At 40.7% G+C, this 20,310-nt stretch overlaps 2 protein-coding genes across 3 annotated transcripts in view; one reads left to right on the top strand and one right to left on the bottom strand.

Annotated features, from left to right (window-relative positions):
• The window catches only part of UBA7 (ubiquitin like modifier activating enzyme 7), a 1,262,833-nt gene that overhangs the window by 189,554 nt on the left and 1,052,969 nt on the right, over nt 1–20,310 (bottom strand). The gene's annotated exons all lie outside the window — the stretch shown is intronic.
• On the top strand, nt 453–19,852 carry LOC147692582 (uncharacterized). Its single transcript, XM_086938793.1, has 5 exons — nt 453–2,359; nt 8,189–8,224; nt 14,424–14,861; nt 17,388–17,603; nt 19,044–19,852. Exons 3-5 carry the CDS (start codon nt 14,424–14,426, stop codon nt 19,326–19,328), a joined length of 939 nt encoding a protein of 312 aa, XP_086794919.1. The 5' UTR covers nt 453–2,359; nt 8,189–8,224; the 3' UTR covers nt 19,329–19,852.

Here is a 20,310-nt window from a genome sequence, read left to right as displayed (position 1 = left end):
CTCAACCACTCACCCTCAACCACTCACCCTCAACCACTCACCCTCAACCACTCACCCTCAACCACTCACCCTCAACCACTCACCCTCAACCACTCACCCTCAACCACTCACCCTCAACCACTCACCCTCAACCACTCACCCTCAACAACTCACCCTCAACCACTCACCCTCAACCACTCACCCTCAACCACTCAACCTCAACCAATCACCCTCACCCTCAACCCTCACCTACCCTCACCCTCACCCTCAACACTCACCTACCCTCACCCACCCTCAACCCCTCAACCTTACTCAACAACTCAGTCTCACCCTCACTTGCCCTCACCCTCAACGTCTCATGCTATTTTTAAGGCTAACTTGGCGCAGACAGTTCAAGTCGAATGACAGTAAGGTAGAAAGATTCTATAGTCACTCACCCTCAACGCCTCACCCAACATCTCACCTTCACTCACCATCAACATCTCACACTCATTCACCCTCAAAACATCAGCCTCAATTCCTCACCTCAACCCCTCACCCTCAACCATTCACCCTCACTCACCCTCCCTCACCCTCAACCCCTCACCCACACTCTCAACACTTCACCCTACACACCTCACCCTCAGTAACTCTCAATACCTCAATCACCCTTCCCCTCACTCACCCTCAATACCTCACCCTCAGTAACATTCAACCCCTCACTCACCCTCACTCTTACTTCCAGTTACACTCAAGACCTCAGCCTCACCCTCACTCATCCTCACCCTCAACCCCTCATGCCATTTTTAAGTGTACCTTTGAGTAGACAGTTCAAGTTGATTTACATTAAAGGATAAAATGGTGTCTGGAAACGTTAACAAAAGTACTATAGTTTACATACCATGCTGTACACACACACCAACATAATTCCTAGCATTAAAAATTACCCACAAACACATTCAAGGGCCGCATCCTTAGCAATGCTCACTATTTTTATACAACAAATAACAACACAACTTTGATGGCAAATAAATCAGCTCCGAACATTTCGCCACACCTATCGCTACATTAATCTATTGGCAAACAAAATCATCGGACATCTTTTTCATTCTCACACTGTATTTCTATGGTGACACTCACACATTAATGGAGGCATCTGCAGCAATGTCCTGTCTTTTCATACTAAACATAAACGCCACAACTTTGAGCCTGTATATTACAAGACTTACATTAAGGGACGCACCCGCAGCGAAATTCTGTATTTACAACACGTACACACACAGCCAAAATTCCCATAGTATTTAAAAATACACACAGACACATGTAAGGGCCACTTACGCAGCAATGTTCACTATTTTCATACTGAAACGGAAAACACAACTTTTATGGCAAATATTGCATCCGCCCTTTGACCCGTTCAGCACCACACCTGTCTTTCCATTTATTTTTTGCCAAACAAAATTATCCACCATCTTTCTCATTCACCCACTTTTTTTTTAACGTTGCCACACACACATTAATGGACGCATCCGCGGCAATTTTCAGTATTTTCATACTAAACCTAAACGGCACAACTTCGAGCCACTATATTACAAGAGTTGTATGTTTTTAAGTGAAACTTTGTATACTTTTGATGCTTTATATATGCCATTTTTAAGTGTAACTTCGAGCAGACAGTTGAAGTCCAATTACACTAACGAAAATAAAAACAAAAAAGGCCCTTTGCTATGTGAGTTCCGAGCAAATTCTTATATGGCCTTAAGGGAGTTGCCCAGTGAAGTCTACTGGCGCGCCTATGTCGAAACTCCATCTGCATACACATTCAAACATTCACACTTCCAAGTCGCGCACATCAGCTAGTGTGACTTTTCCTTGGGGCAAGGGAAGGACTAAAAGCTTTGATCCTTTCTTAAACACAAAAAGAAAAAAAAGATTCTTGCATCGTTACCCCCTATTTAAGCAGAGGGACGGGTCACTTTAAGTCATACTCTCTTTTTACCAGCGAGGACAGAACTTCGACTTACAGAACGGCGCTGAACTTGCTGCTATCGACCAACAGCCACTGAAATATTACGGCATTCAATCTTAGAACGTAAGTGCATGCAAGTGTTATTTCTAGACATCTAAGGGACAGTATTGATATTTTTAGTTGCGTTTATTAGAACTGTTACTATATCAACATTGCACCTGTGTTAAATTATTCTGCGACATGTGTGTTTGCAAATCTTCATTTTCTATGGTAATACTTAGCAAAAGACTACGTCATTTCTAAAACAGGTCATACCTTGCTTTAAAACAACACATACATATTGTTTATTTTTTGTTATCTCTTGTAGGTTATTGGTACGCTTTCAACATTTCCTTGATAGGGGGAAAGAAACTGCGCACCAACATATATCATGTAAGTACAGCCAACTGTTCACTCTTCTACACAAATTTTACTTCCGTTCCTAACACTCCGACGTGGGGGCAGGGTCAGTGGTTAAGGGTCGGGTCGACAGCAACAACATAAAACTGACCATGAGGTTATTCACAGTACCCTGGAGGCGAAGTGTTCGTGCACTGAGCCCTCCCGGCATACACATAATTTTGTCGCTCTCTTTCTCTCTTCGTCTCCCTCACTCTCTATAGTTGTCAAGGATCGGGGCGACAGCAACAATATTAAACTGACCATGAGCTTAATCACAGGACCCTGCAGCCTAAGGCTTCGTGCGCTGAGCCCTCCCGGCATACACATAATTTTATCGCTCTCTTTCTCTTTCGGTCTCCCTACATCTCTATAGCTCTCTCTCCCTCTCTATAGCTCCCCCTCCCTCTCTCCTGTCTTCCTCTGTTTCACTCTAACTGTGTTCCTCCCTCTGTCTCACTCCCCCTTTTTTCTTCCTCCTCTCTCCCTCCCTCTCCGTCTCCGTCCCTATCACCCTGCATCTCACTCCCTTTCTCTTCCTCTCCCTCCATTTCCCTTCCTTTCCCTAACTTTCCCTTCCTCTCTGTCTTTGTACATAACTCTCCATTTGTCTACCATTTACTCCCTCTCTATCTTTCTACATTACTTGCACACTAACTGTGTACACTTTCAATATTACACGCACACCGCATTCATTTCATTTTCATATTCAATACAATATAGGAAGTAATCTAAGTTACACGATGACACACACACACATTTTTCAGGACGTCTCGCACTATTAACTCTTCACGCACACACTCACTCCCTCTCCATCCCCAACAACAATTCCAAGCCAGAATTAGCTGCCTACCCAAAAAAAATTTGCCCATACACTTACTACACTAGTCACAGGCACATTACAACATTAGGGGGAATAGTACAGTCATAATCCGTTCGCAACACTTCGCCACACCACAACAAATTTTTCATACACACAATCCACTATCAAGGGGACTTTCGCTAACAACCTCTGTTACATGGCTAATCACAAGCTTTCAAGCAGGTGAAAAATGTACCGTTTACTTTGTGTCCAAGGACCGCATCGCTGGGGGCAGGGTTAGTTGTTAAGGGTCGGGGCAACAGCAACAACATTAAACTGACCATGAGGTTAATCACAGGACCCTGCAGCCGAAGGCTTCGTGCACTGAGCCCTCCCGGCATACACATAATTTTCGCCCTCTCTTTCTCTTTCGGACTCCCTACATCTCTATATCTCTCTCTCCCCCTCTATAGCTACCCCTCCCTCTCTCCCATCTTCCTCTCTTTCACTCTAACTGTGTTCCTCCCTCTGTCTCACTCCCACTTTTTTCTTCATACTCTCTCACTCCCTCTCCGTCTCACTCCCTATCACCCTGCATCTCACTCCCTTTCTGCACATTAACTGGTTACACCAACACTTTGCCACACCACAACTAAATTTTCATACACACATTCCACGAACAAGGACACTTTCACACACACACTCTATTACATGCCTACTCACAATCTTTCTCTCAGGGGCAAAATGTAATGTTTACTTAGTGTCCAATGACCGCATCGGTGGGGGCAGGGTGAGTGGTTAAGGCTCGGGGCGACAGCAACAACATAAAACTGTCCATGATGTTATTCACAGTACCCTGCAGCCGAAGGCTTCGTGCACTGAGCCCTCCCGGCATAGACATAATTTGTCGCTCTCTTTCTCTCTTCGTCTCCCTACCTCTCTATAGCACACTAATCACACACACCCTGTCACATTAGGCAAAACACTGCATCTTACACTAATCACACACAGCCTGTCACATTAGGCAAAACACTGACTGCCACCCTTATACAACACGTGCAACTCCTACGCAATGTAACATCATAGCACTTCGCCACTACAGCACCAAACTTTCAGTCAAAACTTCTAATTGAACATTAATTTGCACGTAAACAGGCAACACTTTACAAGATTTACGCACAATGCATTCATTCGTTGCTTTACTTGCACAGTTAGTAATCCAAGTTACAAGCTGACACACAGAAACAGCCACTCGTACAACTACTAGTATTACATTTTCACAAGCACACATCCAATAACATATTAGCCAGGATTAGCTGCCTACCCCAAAAAATAATGCACCTTACACTTACTACACTATTCACAGGCACATTGGAACATTAGGGCGAATAGCACAGTCAGAATCCGTTCTCAACACTTCGCCACACCACAACAAAGTTTTCATACACTCAATCCACTATCAAGGGGACTTTCGCCCACCCCCTCTATTACATGGCTACTCACAATCTTTCAAGCTGGTTAAAAATGTACTGTTTACTTTGTGTACAAGGACCCCATTGGTGGGGCCAATGTTAGTTGTCAAGGATCGGGGCGACAGCAACAATATTAAAATGACCATGAGCTTAATCACAGGACCCTGCAGCCTAAGGCTTCGTGCACTGAGCCCTCCCGGCATACACATAACTTTCTCGCTCTCTTTCTCTTTCGGTCTCCCTACATCTCTATAGCTCTCTCTCCCTCTCTATAGCTCCCCCTCCCTCTCTCCTATCTTCCTCTGTTTCACTCTAACTGTGGTCCTCCCTCTGTCTCACTCCCCCTTTTTTTCTTCCTCCTCTCTCCCTCCCTCTCCTTCTCCGTCCCTATCACCCTGCATCTCACTCCCTTTCTCTTCCTCTCCCTCCATTTCCCTTCCTTTCCCTAACTTTCCCTTCCTCTCTGTCTTTGTACATAACTCTCCATTTGTCTACCATTTACTCCCTCTCTATCTTTCTACATTACTTGCACACTAACTGTGTACACTTTCAATATTACACGCACACCGCATTCATTTCATTTTCATATTCAATACAATATAGGAAGTAATCTAAGTTACACGATGACACACACACACATTTTTCAGGACGTCTCGCACTATTAACTCTTCACGCACACACTCACTCCCTCTCCATCCCCAACAACAATTCCAAGCCAGAATTAGCTGCCTACCCAAAAAAAATTTGCCCATACACTTACTACACTAGTCACAGGCACATTACAACATTAGGGGGAATAGTACAGTCATAATCCGTTCGCAACACTTCGCCACACCACAACAAATTTTTCATACACACAATCCACTATCAAGGGGACTTTCGCTAACAACCTCTGTTACATGGCTAATCACAAGCTTTCAAGCAGGTGAAAAATTTACCGTTTACTTTGTGTCCAAGGACCGCATCGGTGGGGGCAGGGTTAGTTGTTAAGGGTCGGGGCAACAGCAACAACATTAAACTGACCATGAGGTTAATCACAGGACCCTGCAGCCGAAGGCTTCAGGCACTGAGCCCTCCCGGCATACACATAATTGTCGCGCTCTCTTTCTCTTTCGGACTCCCTACATCTCTATAGCTCTCTCTCCCTCTCTATAGCTACCCCTCCCTCTCTCCCATCTTCCTCTCTTTCACTCTAACTGTGTTCCTCCCTCTGTCTCACTCCCACTTTTTTCTTCCTCCTCTCTCCCTCCCTCTCCGTCTCACTCCCTATCACCCTGCATCTCACTCCCTTTCTCTTCCTCTCCCTCCATTTCCCTTCCTTTCCCTAGCTTTCCCTTCCTCTCTGTCTTTGTACATAACTCTCCATTTGTCTACCATGTACTCCCTCTCTATCTTTCTACATTACTTGCACACTAACTGTGTACACTTTCAATATTACACGCACACCGCATTCATTTCATTTTCATATTCAATACAATATAGGAAGTAATCTAAGTTACACGATGACACACACACACATTTTTCAGGACGTCTCGCACTATTAACTCTTCATGCACACACTCACTCCCTCTCCATCCCCAACAACAATTCCAAGCCAGAATTAGCTGCCTACCCAAAAAAAATTTGCCCATACACTTACTACACTAGTCACAGGCACATTACAACATTAGGGGGAATAGTACAGTCATAATCCGTTCGCAACACTTCGCCACACCACAACAAATTTTTCATACACACAATCCACTATCAAGGGGACTTTCGCTAACAACCTCTGTTACATGGCTAATCACAAGCTTTCAAGCAGGTGAAACATGTACCGTTTACTTTGTGTCCAAGGACCGCATCGGTGGGGGCAGGGTTAGTTGTTAAGGGTCGGGGCAACAGCAACAACATTAAACTGACCATGAAGTTAATCACAGGACCCTGCAGCCGAAGGCTTCGTGCACTGAGCCCTCCCGGCATACACATAATTTTCGCGCTCTCTTTCTCTTTCGGACTCCCTACATCTCTATAGCTCTCTCTCCCTCTCTATAGCTACCCCTCCCTCTCTCCCATCTTCCTCTCTTTCACTCTAACTGTGTTCCTCCCTCTGTCTCACTCCCACTTTTTTCTTCCTCCTCTCTCCCTCCCTCTCCGTCTCACTCCCTATCACCCTGCATCTCAACCCCTTTCTCTTCCTCTCCCTCCATTTCCCTTCCTTTCCCTAACTTTCCCTTCCTTTCTGTCTTTGTACATAACTCTCCATTTGTCTCCCATTTACTCCCTCTCTATCTTTCTACATTACTTCCACAGTAACTGGGTACACCAACACTTCGCCACACCACAACAAAATTTTCATACACACATTCCACGAACAAGGACACTTTCACACACACACTCTATTACATGCCTACTCACAATCTTTCTCTCAGGGCCAAAATGTAATGTTTACTTAGTGTCCAATGACCGCATCGGTGGGGGCAGGGTCAGTGGTTAAGGCTTGGGGTGACAGCAACAACATAAAACTCAGCATCACTAGCCCTCAACACCTCACACACACACCCTCAACACTTCTCCTTCAACTCCTCACTCACTCTCACTCTCACTCAACACTTCAACACCACAGCCTCACTCACCCTCAACACCTCACTCACCCACAACACCTCATTCCCACTCACCCACACTCAGCCTCATCCTTACTCACCCTCAGCTTCTCACCATCACTCACCCTCAATCTCTAAGCCTAATCTACCTTCACTCACCCTCAACCCCTCACCCTCACTCACACTCACTCACACCATCCTCACTCACCCTCATGCTCACTCACCCTCATGCTCACTCACCCTCATGCTCACTCACCCTCATGCTCACTCACCCTCATGCTCACTTACCCTCAACATGTCATCCTCACTCACCCTCACCATTACTCACCATCAAACCGTCACCCTCACTCACCCTCACCCTCACCCTCACTCACCCTCATCCCCTCCCCCTCACTCACCCTCACCCTAACCCTCACCACCTCACCTCAACAACAATCAACACCTCACCCTCACACTCACACCCTCAACATTTCATCCTCATTCACCCTCAACCCCTCACCTACACTCACCCTCTCTCTCCTTCTCTAGCTCCCCCTACCTCTCTCTTGCCTTCCTCTTTCTCACTCTAACTTTGTTAATCCCTCTGTCTCCCTCTCCCTCTCTCTCCCTCCCTCCATCCCCGTCTCACTTCCTATCACTCTCCCTCTCACTCCCTTTACCTTCCTCACACCTCATCCATTCTCTGATTCAATGCAACACATAACACACACACACACATTTTTTAACGTCTCTCAGTATTAACTTTTCACGCACTCACTCACTCTCTCTCTGTCCCCCTTTTCCTCCCACTCCCTCTCTCTCCCTCTATCATCTCACCCTGCCTGTGTGCCAGCAGTGGCACATACACTCACAGCAGCACTAGAGCTCTTAACAGGTCTTTAAAAGACTATTTACATGCTAATGTGTCTTTTATGGATAAAATTCGGAGAAATATATTCTAAACAATATGTTTTTTTTCAACTTTCAGATTATTCAAACAACAACAAAAGAAACAGAAGTTAAGGTAAATACTACTTTGCCACTTTGTTTAAAAATTGTTAAAAGTTCATACCTTACAGTCCCCTAAAAAATTTTTTAGTTCACAAACCTTCTCAATTTACATTTGTTGATAACAACATTTCAGTACAACTTTGAACATGCAGAAATGCTTAAAAGCAAGTTACCATCAAGGGAATAGCAAATTTAATAGCAAATCACAAGGTAAGCAATGCTTACCAAATAGTGCTTTTGCTGTCTTGCACAATTTATGCAAGCCAGTAACTACTTGGAACTCTAATGATCTGCATTATATAATGGACCGTGGGGACGCTTTATATCTCCAAATGCATTCTATTAACAAAGAAACACTTATGCATCCAGATGACCTGCCAAGGTATATAGACCACAATCAAGAGATATATTCACTTTTGCTACGGAATGCTTACTACGGTGATGTCCTTAAACGTTTTGATAAAGCCTACCCAGATATTAGCACAGCATTAAATGTTACTATTAAGAAGCACTGTGGTGTTCTACTTTGTATGAATGTTTATGTAATAGCTATTTTCAAACATATGCAATCATACTTTGTATTTGATTCACATAGTAGGGACCATGAAGGCATGCCTCATTCAAACGGAACATGTGTTACAATTGCATTTAATTCGTTTGAAGGGCTAATTCAATATGTTATGAAACTAGCATATAACTTAAAACATCAGGCTGAGCAATGTGTCCAATTTGAATTAACACCAATAGATATAAAAGTCATTCAAAGAAAATCCTTAACAAAAGCACTTACTGTGCACAAAAAAAATAGTCAACTGCCGCAAGAAAGAAAAATTTGGGTACATACTACTGAATGTACTCCTAATCAGACGATAACATCAACATCAATGTCTTCTGATCATTTACAGAATACAAGTAAGGGAGGGAATAGCAATAGCAATCATTTACCACAATTACAAGGTAATAGTAAAGCTATCCAGGGAACAAATAATCAGTCTCGGAAAAGAAAAAGGGATTCAAGTACATGTCCAACTACAGTTGTACAAAGAAAAAAAATTAATACAGCTGAAGAAGACATTACCAACAGTCAACTAAGTGCTACTGATAATAACATACCCATCTTCACGCAGGGCCAAAGACAGAAACGAGGTAAACAAATCCATACAATCATTCGCAAATTCCACCGGGAAATATTGCATGGGCCAGAGTACATTTGTACTCTTTGCAATCAACTGTGGCATAAACAAACGTTGCTAAATATACGCAGTGTTAGCCAATCCGAAATTTTCAACAAGTGTAACATTAGTAACAAGAAAACAACTTTTATTTGTAAGACTTGCTATTATTACATTCGCAAAAACAAAATACCACCATGTTCAATTGTAAATGGCATGGGCTTCCCAAATGTACCAGTTGAATTAGAATTATATGATTTAGAAGAAAGATTAGTTTCACCTAGGATACCATTCTTACAAATTCGGAGTCTGCCACGCGGTTTTCAAAAATCATTATCAGGTGCAGTAGTTAATGTACCTGCAGATGTTATGACAACTGTTACAATTTTACCAAGGCAAATTAATGACGCCATGACAATCCCAGTGAAATTAAAAAGGAAATTAATCTATAAATCATATACACATTATGAGAATATTAGACCAAATACTGTAAAAAAGGCAGCTACATGGCTAGCGAAAAATAGTCGAATGTTTAATGAATATGGTGTTACCATTAACCCTGACTGGGAGTATATACCTTCAGAAATAGAATCTCACAATGAGACTTCTGAAACAAACAATTCATCTGATAGTTCAGACAACATAGAAGCTGGGAATTTGGATACTATGTTAACAAATGAAACTATTACTAGTAATTCGCTGAATGTGTTAAGTTTCGCTCCAGCTGAACATAACACGCCAAGAGGTTTATATGAGGATAAAGATTCAGAGTTTTTGGCTTTCCCTACTATTTTTTGTGGTGAACGAAGACCTAACAATAAGGAAAGACACATACCGGTACATTATAGTACTATTTGCCAAGCAGAGTTAAGGAGTTATGATAGAAGAGTCGCTAAATCTATTACTAATGTCTTTTTTAAACTGAAGAAATTACATATTAAGCAGATCCATGGTAAAATCAACATTTCCATCAGAAAACATTTTACAGATGGGAATAAAATAACTGCTAAAGACATTAAATGTAATATTGCCAATGTTTTACAGTTCAATGAGGGGTACAAAGTATTAAAAACTATACGCAGTTCACCTCCATATTGGGAAGGTTGCAAAAAAGATATTTTTGCTATGATAAGGCAACTTGGCATTCCCACTTTCTTTTTGACATTATCTGCTGCAGAAACAAAATGGCACCATTTAATAAATATACTATTGAGAGTTAGAAACTTACAGGAATGTACAGAGGAAGAATTCTTAAACATGTCTTGGGAAACTAAAAGTAAATTAATACAAGAAGATCCAATAACATGTGCAAGACAGTTTGACTATCAAGTTAGGAAATTCTTTAATTGTGTTTTGCTGAATGGCACTAATCCAATTGGGGAAATAGTAGACTACTTTTACAGAGTCGAATTCCAACAGAGAGGTTCTCCACATATACATGCATTACTCTGGGTAAACAAAGCACCATTGTATGGTGTTTCACCAGTGGAAGAAGTCAATAGCTTTATTGACAAATATATCACTTGTCATAAGTCTGAAAACCCTGTTTTACAACCGTTAATAAATCTACAAAGGCATGGTCACACCAAAAATTGCAGACGTAAACAGCAACGGACATGCAAATATCAATATCCCAAATATCCAATGTCAAGAACGCTCATATTAGAGCCATTAACACTGGAGGAGACAAATAACCAATGGCAAGATAATATGAAAATAATACATGAAGCTATGAATAATACTACTTTTAATACACTTTCTTTTGAGGAATTTTTGGACTTCATTAAAATGGATGATAAAGAATATATTACTTCTATACAAACTAGCTTACAAAAAACTACTATTTTTTTAAAAAGAACACCAGCCGAATGCTTCATCAATAACTACAATAGTACTCTTTTAGAAGCTTGGCGAGCAAATATAGACTTGCAGTTTATACTAGACCCTTATGCTTGTGCAGTCTATATTATCTCATATATTAGTAAATCGCAAAGAGGAATTAGCAAACTTCTAGCGCAAGCTGCTAAAGAGGTACCAAGCAATAGTAATATCAAAGATCAACTTAAACACATAGGGAACAAATTCCTCAACTGCACAGAAATTAGTGCTCAAGAAGCAGCATATCTAATTCTTCAAATACCATTACGGAAAAGCTCACGATCATTTGTATTTATTAATACTAGCCGTCCAGAGAAAAGAACTTATTTAATGCGTGATATCGAAACTATTAATAACTTGCCCGAAAATTCCACTGACATTCAATGTGAAAATATTATTATTAAGTACTGCAAACGGCCACAATCATTAGAGATGTGCACGTTAGCAGACTATGCGGCTAATTTCAACTATGTGAAGAAAAAAACACATGGGAAAGAAATAAATGATTGCGAAGATTTACTTGCAGAACAAAACTTTTACAGCTCAGATGAGGAAGAATTAGAAATAGAATGTAGTGACGGAAATAAACAACAGAAACATAATTATGATTATGCTTTAAATAAGCGCAGACAAGGGAAAATAATACGCTTTTGCAGATTTAGCAAAAATAATGAACCGGAAGAGTATTATAGAGAAATATTAATGTTGCACTATCCATGGAGGGAAGAAGAAAAAATACTAATCAACAAGGAAACTTACTATGATAGGTATCTGGAAGTTAAAACATTTGTTGACACACAACTAAAAATCTATAACAAACAGCATGGTGACCTTACAAACATTATTCATGAACAGTCTCATGAAAATGTCATTTCACCTCCTCTATCACCAACTGTGAATATACAGACAGAAGACCAAAATCCTGAACATAATAATAGATATGATTTGGCTCTAGATTTAGGAATTAGAACTACAACTGAAGAACAAAGATCAACTAACGTTCTTTTACCCAATGAAAAATACCAACAACTTATGCAAAACTTAACGGAAGAACAACTTAACTTTGTTTACCATCACTTGCATTGGTTTAAAACTACTAGCACTCCATGCTATACTTTTTGCACTGGAGGGGCTGGTGTTGGGAAAAGTTTTGTAATATCTGCACTTTATCAAACTTTACTACGCTACTATAACACTATGGCCGGTGAAAATCCGGATAATGTTTATATCTTACTTACTGCTCCAACAGGAAAGGCTGCCCATAATATTAATGGCAAAACACTGCATAGCACTTTCAAAATACCTGTGTCGCAAAGTTTGTCTTATAAACAACTGACTCATGAACATAGAACTGCTCTACAAATGGAAATGATGCATGTTAGAGTTGTTATTATTGATGAAATTTCAATGGTAGGCCACAATATGTTGAATTTTATACATAACAGGCTTCAAGAAATTAAATCATCTAATGAACCATTTGGAGGAATTTCTATTTTAGCCATTGGTGACTTTTACCAATTAAAACCTGTATTTGACAGATACATTTTTCAGGATTCGACACAAATGTATGGTCCTTTAAGTGCTAACTTGTGGAAAGAACATTTTAAAATTTTTGAATTAACAAAAATTATGCGCCAAAAAGAAGATCTACAATTTGCTGAATTACTAAACAGATTGAGAGAAGGCAAGCATACTGAAGAAGATATTTCACAAATTAAGCAAAGGGAAATACAACCTGATGAGACTTTATTAGAAACAATTCCATATATCATGTCAACTAATCTAGAAGTTAATGAAATTAACAAAAAGGTTTTAGAACAACATTGCAAAGATTATCCTGTCTACATAACAGTAGCAAGCGATACTGTTAGTTCTGATTTGTCTGAAAGTGTGAAAAAAACGATTCTTAAGCAACTGCCCAAAGATCCACAGAAAACAATGGGCCTTTCACATACATTACACATTGCCTTACAACTTCGTTATGATTTAAGTTGCAATGTGGATGTCAATGATGGTTTAACAAATGGCGCAACTGGTGTTGTACAATTAGTAGAATTGATTAACAATACACCTATTATTGTTTGGTTGTTATTTGACAATCCCACTATAGGAGAAACAACCAGACAACAATATAAACACTTATTTCATTCACAAACACAAAATACATGGACACCAATACATGCTATAGCTAGACATTTCCAATACACTAAGAAATTTATTACCATTATACGGAAGCAATTTCCTTTACGCCAAGCATCAGCACGCACTATACATCGCACACAAGGTGCAACTCTTGAACCACTTTATATACACTTTAATAACAGCAAGATTCATCATTTGCATTATGTTGCTATTAGCAGGGCAAAATCAATACAAAATGTCTATGTACACAATTTTGATGAACGTAAAATTGTAGTACATCCACAAGTTAATGAGGAAATGCACAGATTAAGGACAGAAATGCCACTTGAAATACATATCCCACAGTTACATACATACAGTGCACATTTCAATATCATTGCACACAATATAAGATCAGTACAGAAAAATTTTTCATCTATGGTAGCGGATAGGAATATATTACAAGCAGACATTATTTGCTTAACTGAGATCAACACTACAAGAAATGCTACAGCTAATGATTTCAGTATAGAACAATATCATCACATTATATTTGATAAATTTCATACATACAACACAAACCATGGAATGATTATGTACTACAAAAAAGATTTATTTATATTGCCTATTTATGAGACACTTGAAGGGATAGACATTTTACATTTTACTCTACAGATTAATAACACAGATTACCTTATTATTATTTTATACAAACCACCCCTAAAAAGTATCACTTCTCTTTTTGATTTCATCACTAATATTACGGATTTTTACCCCATGCACAAATTGATTATTATAGGGGATTTCAATGTGGATGTATCTCAAACAAATGCAAACAGCAAGCAATTACTTGGATTCTTTGAAACAAAATTACAATGTCAACAACTCATTAACAGTTACACAACTAACTACCAATCCATTTTAGATCATATATATACAAATGACCAACTACACAACTATGGTACTTTAGAATGCTATTACAGTGATCATAAACCAATATGGGTTTGTATTTAACATGTTATATCACATTTTCTATTTCAGATGATGTCTATTGAAGAAATAATGAACATTAATACTGATGACAACAAACCATACCAGAAACCAATAAGAGTTAATGTCATCAGCTGCTCAGGGAAAACTACGTACAAAAATGCTAAACAAGAGCAGAAAATTTTATTCCATTTGGCTTTAGCAGATAAAACTGGAACAATTAAATGTACATGTTACCAAGAAAATTTATATGAGCAAACGAAAATTAACTGTGGACTACTGATACGGAACTTTATTCTCAAAAACAAAACAATTTTAATTACAAAACAAACTAAAGTAACCAAATTTCCCGCAATGACAATCGAGGAGGGCCTGATCCAACAAGCAAACAACATTTTGCATCCGCCTGCACCATCGGCTTCTCCCATCAAGGAAATAAAACGGGCAAGTCTAAAAAGCCTGATGACCGTTTCAGGGACAATAATTGCCGTAAGTATGAACACAAACATGTTATCATGTCAACTAAAAAAAAAAATTGTCTTGCAGTGGAAGAGTTGGACTTATTAGGATTGTAAATGACATATCTTATGTATTTGTGGTTTTTCGAAATTGCAAGTATAAATAGTCTGACGACTGTTTCAGGGACAATATGTGCCAGATGTATCAACACAAACATGTCATCATGTCTAGTACAAAAATGCATAGTTGGCTTACACACAAATTACACATTTAGGGGCCCGGTGTAGGTAGCCCTTTAGCGATCCCATTCGGCCAAAAAAAAAAGAGTTTGGCCCGTTTCACATCGGTAAAGGGCTATTGAGATGTAGGGGCACATTTTAGGTAACTTTAGCAAATCTGTTTATTAACCAAAACGGTAGATTTACAGATTCAATAAAATTAACTGAAATGTAATGTAGGTAGGCAATGTACCTTCTGTACATGGCTTACACAATCGGTATTTTACCATGGAATACAAATCCAGGATAAAATACCTATGGCATGTGACAGGCAGACCTGCCCTTACAGCAGGTATGCTTGCCACATGGCACCTGTGCCTTTTTTGCCGGTGCAGGAGGGTGTCAAAGTGACACCACCTGCACCCTTCATAATTCTTTAATTACAGATTCAGTAAATACCGATTCGGTAATGCCTAATCATTCCTATGTCCTTCAAAACCCATATGAATTAATGCGCATTACCTATTCGCTATTTACCGATTTGGTAATTAAAGATTTGGTAAGTAGTCTGTAATGAATACAGATGTTGGTACCTACATACAAAAATGGGATTTACCTACATCGGGCCCTTAGTAACATCACGGACAACATCAAAAAAGCTTGCATTAGACACTCTTTCACAGTCTTTCACACTATGTATAAAGGGATAGTTTTGAGATATATAATATGTGAGTACTTTGGGGTATATTACAAATTCAAGTACTCTCCACAATGACAATTTTTACTACAAAAAAGGTCCACTATGGTAGAAAGTATGTTCATTTGGGTCGTGAAATATAATACATTATATTACCAGTGATACAATGCACTAGTACTATGTTTTTTTACTGCCACTATTTTGTAGAATTGTTCTTTTTGGGTTTACCAAAAGTACACAAATACTGTCTTTACATCAATGCCTCACCCTCAGTCAACATCACTCACCCTCAACACCCAACTCTCACTCTCACTCAACACCTCACCCTCAACAATTCAATTTTAATGCCTCACTCACCCTCAATCTCACTCAGCCGAGATCACCCTCAACACCTCCTCCTCACTCAGCCTCAATCACCCTCACTAGCCCTCAACACCTCCCACTCTAAAACTCTACCCTTCTCCCTCAAATACTCACTCACTCTCACTCAACACCTCAACACCTCAGCCTCACAATCAACATCAATGACTCACCCTCACTTACCATCATCCTTACTCACCCTCAACTTCTCACCCTCAATAACTCTCAACACCTCACCCTCATTCACACACAACACCTCACACTCAACAATTCACCCTTAATGCCTCACTCAGCCTTAATCTCAATCACCCTCAATCACCCTCAACACCTCTCACTCAATCACCCTCACTCACCCTCACTCGCCCTCAACACCTCCCCCTCAAAAAGTCAACACTTCTCACTCAACTCCTCAGTCACCCTCACTCAACACCTCAACACCTCAGCCTCAACATCAACACCTCACCCTCACTCAATTAATCACCCTCACTCACCCACACTCACACTCATCCTTACTCACCTTCAACTTCTCACATTCAATCTTTCAGCCTCAACACTCCCTCACTCTCACTCACCCTCAACGCCTCCCCCTAACTCTGCATCACTCACACTCACCCTCACGTAACACATCGTCCTCACTCACCCTCAACCCCACCCTCACTCACCACCTCACCCTCAATAACTCACCCTCACCCACACCCTCACTCATGTCATCAGGTCTACTAAAAATATGCATACTTGCCTTACTCAGCCTCACTCACACTCACGCTCATCGTTACTCACCCTCAACTTCTCACCCTCACTCACCTTCAAACTCTCACCCTCACCCTCCCACCCTCACCCACCCTCATTTACATTCAACCTCACCCTCACGTAACACCTCATCCTCACTCACCCTCACTCCCCATCAACTCCTCACACTCAACACCTCACCATCACACTCACTCATGTCATCATGTCTACTTAAAAAATGCATAGTTCACTTACACACACATTACACCTTTAGTAACTTCAAAAACTAACTGGACACATTTTTGATTATGCACTCTTCACACATAGTAGCAAGTACAACTTTTAAAAAATATAAGATGCCAGTGCTTTGGTGTATACTACAAAAAAAAGTACTATGTACAAGGCCATTTTTTACAAGACACATTTCAATCTTTTAGAAAGGAGGTTCATTGGGGTCGTTAAATATGATACATTATATAGCCTTTCAGACAATGCACTAGTAATATCTGTTTTTACAATCACTATTTAATAGAATGCTTTCTTTTTGTGTAGGAAGAGGACGCAAAAACGGTGTTTATCAATGGGCAAGATACACCACTCAAATCCATTACAATAAAAGATGCAACTGATGATATAAAAGTGACACTGTGGAGAGAAGCGTCACTATTTAAAATACATCTTGGGAAATATGTGACCCTGACTCATGTCACTGTACATGAATTCAATTGCCAAAAAATATTGAATACAACGCGCCATAGCAAAATGGAGGTAAGCACAACGAACAAACAAAGTTTTGCAATTATCTCTTTTCAGCCACTCTTGGAATTGCACCCAGTCTTGCCCTTTCACCCACTCTGCCCCTTCCAGCCACTCTGGACATTTTACCCACTCTGGACATTTCAGCCACTTGGGACCTTTCGCCCATTCGGGAGCTTTCACCCACTCGGGAGCTTTCACCCACTCGGAACCTTTCAACAACTCTGGCTCTTTCACACACTCTAGGCCTATCACCCAATCTAGACTTATCACCCACTCTAGACTTATCACCCACTCTCATACTCACTCACCCTCAACAACTCACCATCAACACCTCACCCTCATACTCACTCACCCTCAACTCTTCACGCTCATTCACCCTCACTCACCGTCAACACACTATCACACTACAACAACAAACAAATACTTACCACCACAGCAACACTTAACTCACCCTCAACACCTCACCCTTAACTCCTCACTCAACATCAATCTCAATCATCATCAATCACCTTCAACATCTCACACTCAACACCACTCTCATACTCACTCACCCTCACAACATCACCCTCATTTACCCTCACTTACCGTCAACAAACTATCACACTACAACTACAAAAAAAGACTTACCACCACAACAACACTTCACTCACCCTAAAGAACTCACCCTTAACTCCTCACACTCACTCATCCTCAATCACCCTCAACACCTCACCCTCACTCACCCTCAACGCCTCAGCCACACTCACCCTGACACTCAGCTTCTCACCCTCAGCCTCAACACCTCACTCTCACTCACACTCAACGGCTCACCCTCAGTCAATCTCAACACATCACTCAACATCACTCTCACTCATCCTCAATCACACTCAACACCTCACTCTCAACACCTCACTCACCCTCAGCCCCTCACCCTCACTCACTCTCAACTCCTCACCCTCACTCATCCTCACTCACCCTCAACACCTCCCCCTCATTCTCACTCACTCTCACTCTCACTCACCCTCATACTCAATCACCCTCAACACACTATCACACTACAACCACACCAAAACTTAGCACCACTACACCACTTCAATCACGCTCAAAACATCCCCACCAGCCCCTTACTTACCCTCACTCTCACTCATCCTCAAACACTAACTCACCCTCAATCTCACTCACCCTCAACGCCTCACCCTCACTCACCCTCAACATCTCACACTCACTCACCCTCAACACACTATAACACTACAACCACACAAAAAAATTATTACCACCACCTATCACCCAGTCTCGACCTATCACCCACTCAAACTCTATCAACAACTGGGACCCTTTCACCTACTCAGTCCATTTCACCCAATGTGTCCCTTTCAACAACTCTGTCCCTTTCAACCACTATAGGCCTTACACAAAAAATAAAGTATACACATTTTACAAATAATTAATGCTTTTCTTTTCTCTCAACAGGTAACAGCCCCACCAGAGGAAAAGATGGACATTCTAATTTATGGTGTTGAAAGCTCTACTGAGCAAACAAGTATCATCACAATAAAAGTGACAAACACAGACGAATTGCAATCGATGCCCATCGAAAACGAGATCTTAATTAAATGGTTTATGTTAGATGAGGACGTTGAGAACATCGGAGATGCCCTTGTCCATTTTTTGCCACAAAATTTTGAAGTTGTCTTTTGTAATGGGCAAATCATAAAGATTCTTAAAGAAAAAGACGATGAAATATGTTCTGAGTAAATTTTGCATGTTGCCAGGATATCTTTTTTTTGTACAAAGTTAAACAATAAATATTTGTGTTTTTTTATAAAAAATAAACAAGTGTGTAATACAAATTTTACTACTTCTATGGTGAATTTTTCTATTCGAAAGGCAAATTATAACTAAGACACTCCATTTCTACAACATAGTCACACCCACATACAAGATTTAGCCAATCCATTTGACATTAGAAAAACATATACAAATTACACATACTTTGTAGCTTACACGCACTACAGTATTATGTATGAATGAGACTGTTGAGCTAAAGACGCCTGTGCTGGTGCTGAGTTATGCTGTGTTGTTGAGCAATGTTACTGTGGGGGGCCGAATGTTAAGGTGGTATTGATGCGTGTTCCATTGGTGGACATCACAAATTAGGTTGTTGGGAGAAGTGCAACTGTTGTTGGAATGAGTTATGCTGTGGTGGTAATAGTTGAACACTAACACAGCACAACTCATCATCAACACTTCACAACTACAGCATTAGGAAGCACCTCAGTAACAACACTCATCAACACACCAACATCACTCTACACCACCGCAACAGCATCATTCTACCACAACAACATACACAAATACTAACACACTTTACAATAACTAGTCACACATGCAAAACACTCACATTTGTCAATAACACCCTCTCTCACACTCACTCACCCTCAACTCATCATCCACCCTGAATTACACTCACTCACCCTCAACACCTCACACTCACTCTCCCTCAACACCTCATCCTCACTCACCCTCAACACATCCCCATCAGCCTCAAACATCTTCACTCACCATCAACACCTCACCCTCACTCACCCTCCACCCTGCACCCTCAAACACTCAATCACCCTCGCTCTCAACACCTCTCCCTCAACGCCTCACCCTTAACCCCTCACTCGCCCTCAACGCCTCACCAACACTCACCCTCAGCCCCTCACCCTCACCTACAACACGTCACCCTCACTCA

This window comes from Lissotriton vulgaris, chromosome 9 (genome assembly GCF_964263255.1).
Source record: "Lissotriton vulgaris chromosome 9, aLisVul1.2, whole genome shotgun sequence".
In the NCBI taxonomy this organism is placed as follows: domain Eukaryota; kingdom Metazoa; phylum Chordata; class Amphibia; order Caudata; family Salamandridae; genus Lissotriton; species Lissotriton vulgaris.
This window is presented reverse-complemented; position numbering and strand designations above follow the sequence as displayed.

What these genes read in the sequence shown, in the direction of transcription:
- LOC147692582 (XM_086938793.1), top strand. Translation starts at nt 14,424, where the DNA reads ATGATGTCTATTGAAGAAATAATGAACATTAATACTGATGACAACAAA. An exon ending in TTTCAGGGACAATAATTGCC is followed by an intron (nt 14,862 to 17,387) that starts GTAAGTATGAAC and finishes CTTTTTGTGTAG; the next exon opens with GAAGAGGACGCAAAAACGGT. An exon ending in CGCGCCATAGCAAAATGGAG is followed by an intron (nt 17,604 to 19,043) that starts GTAAGCACAACG and finishes TTCTCTCAACAG; the next exon opens with GTAACAGCCCCACCAGAGGA.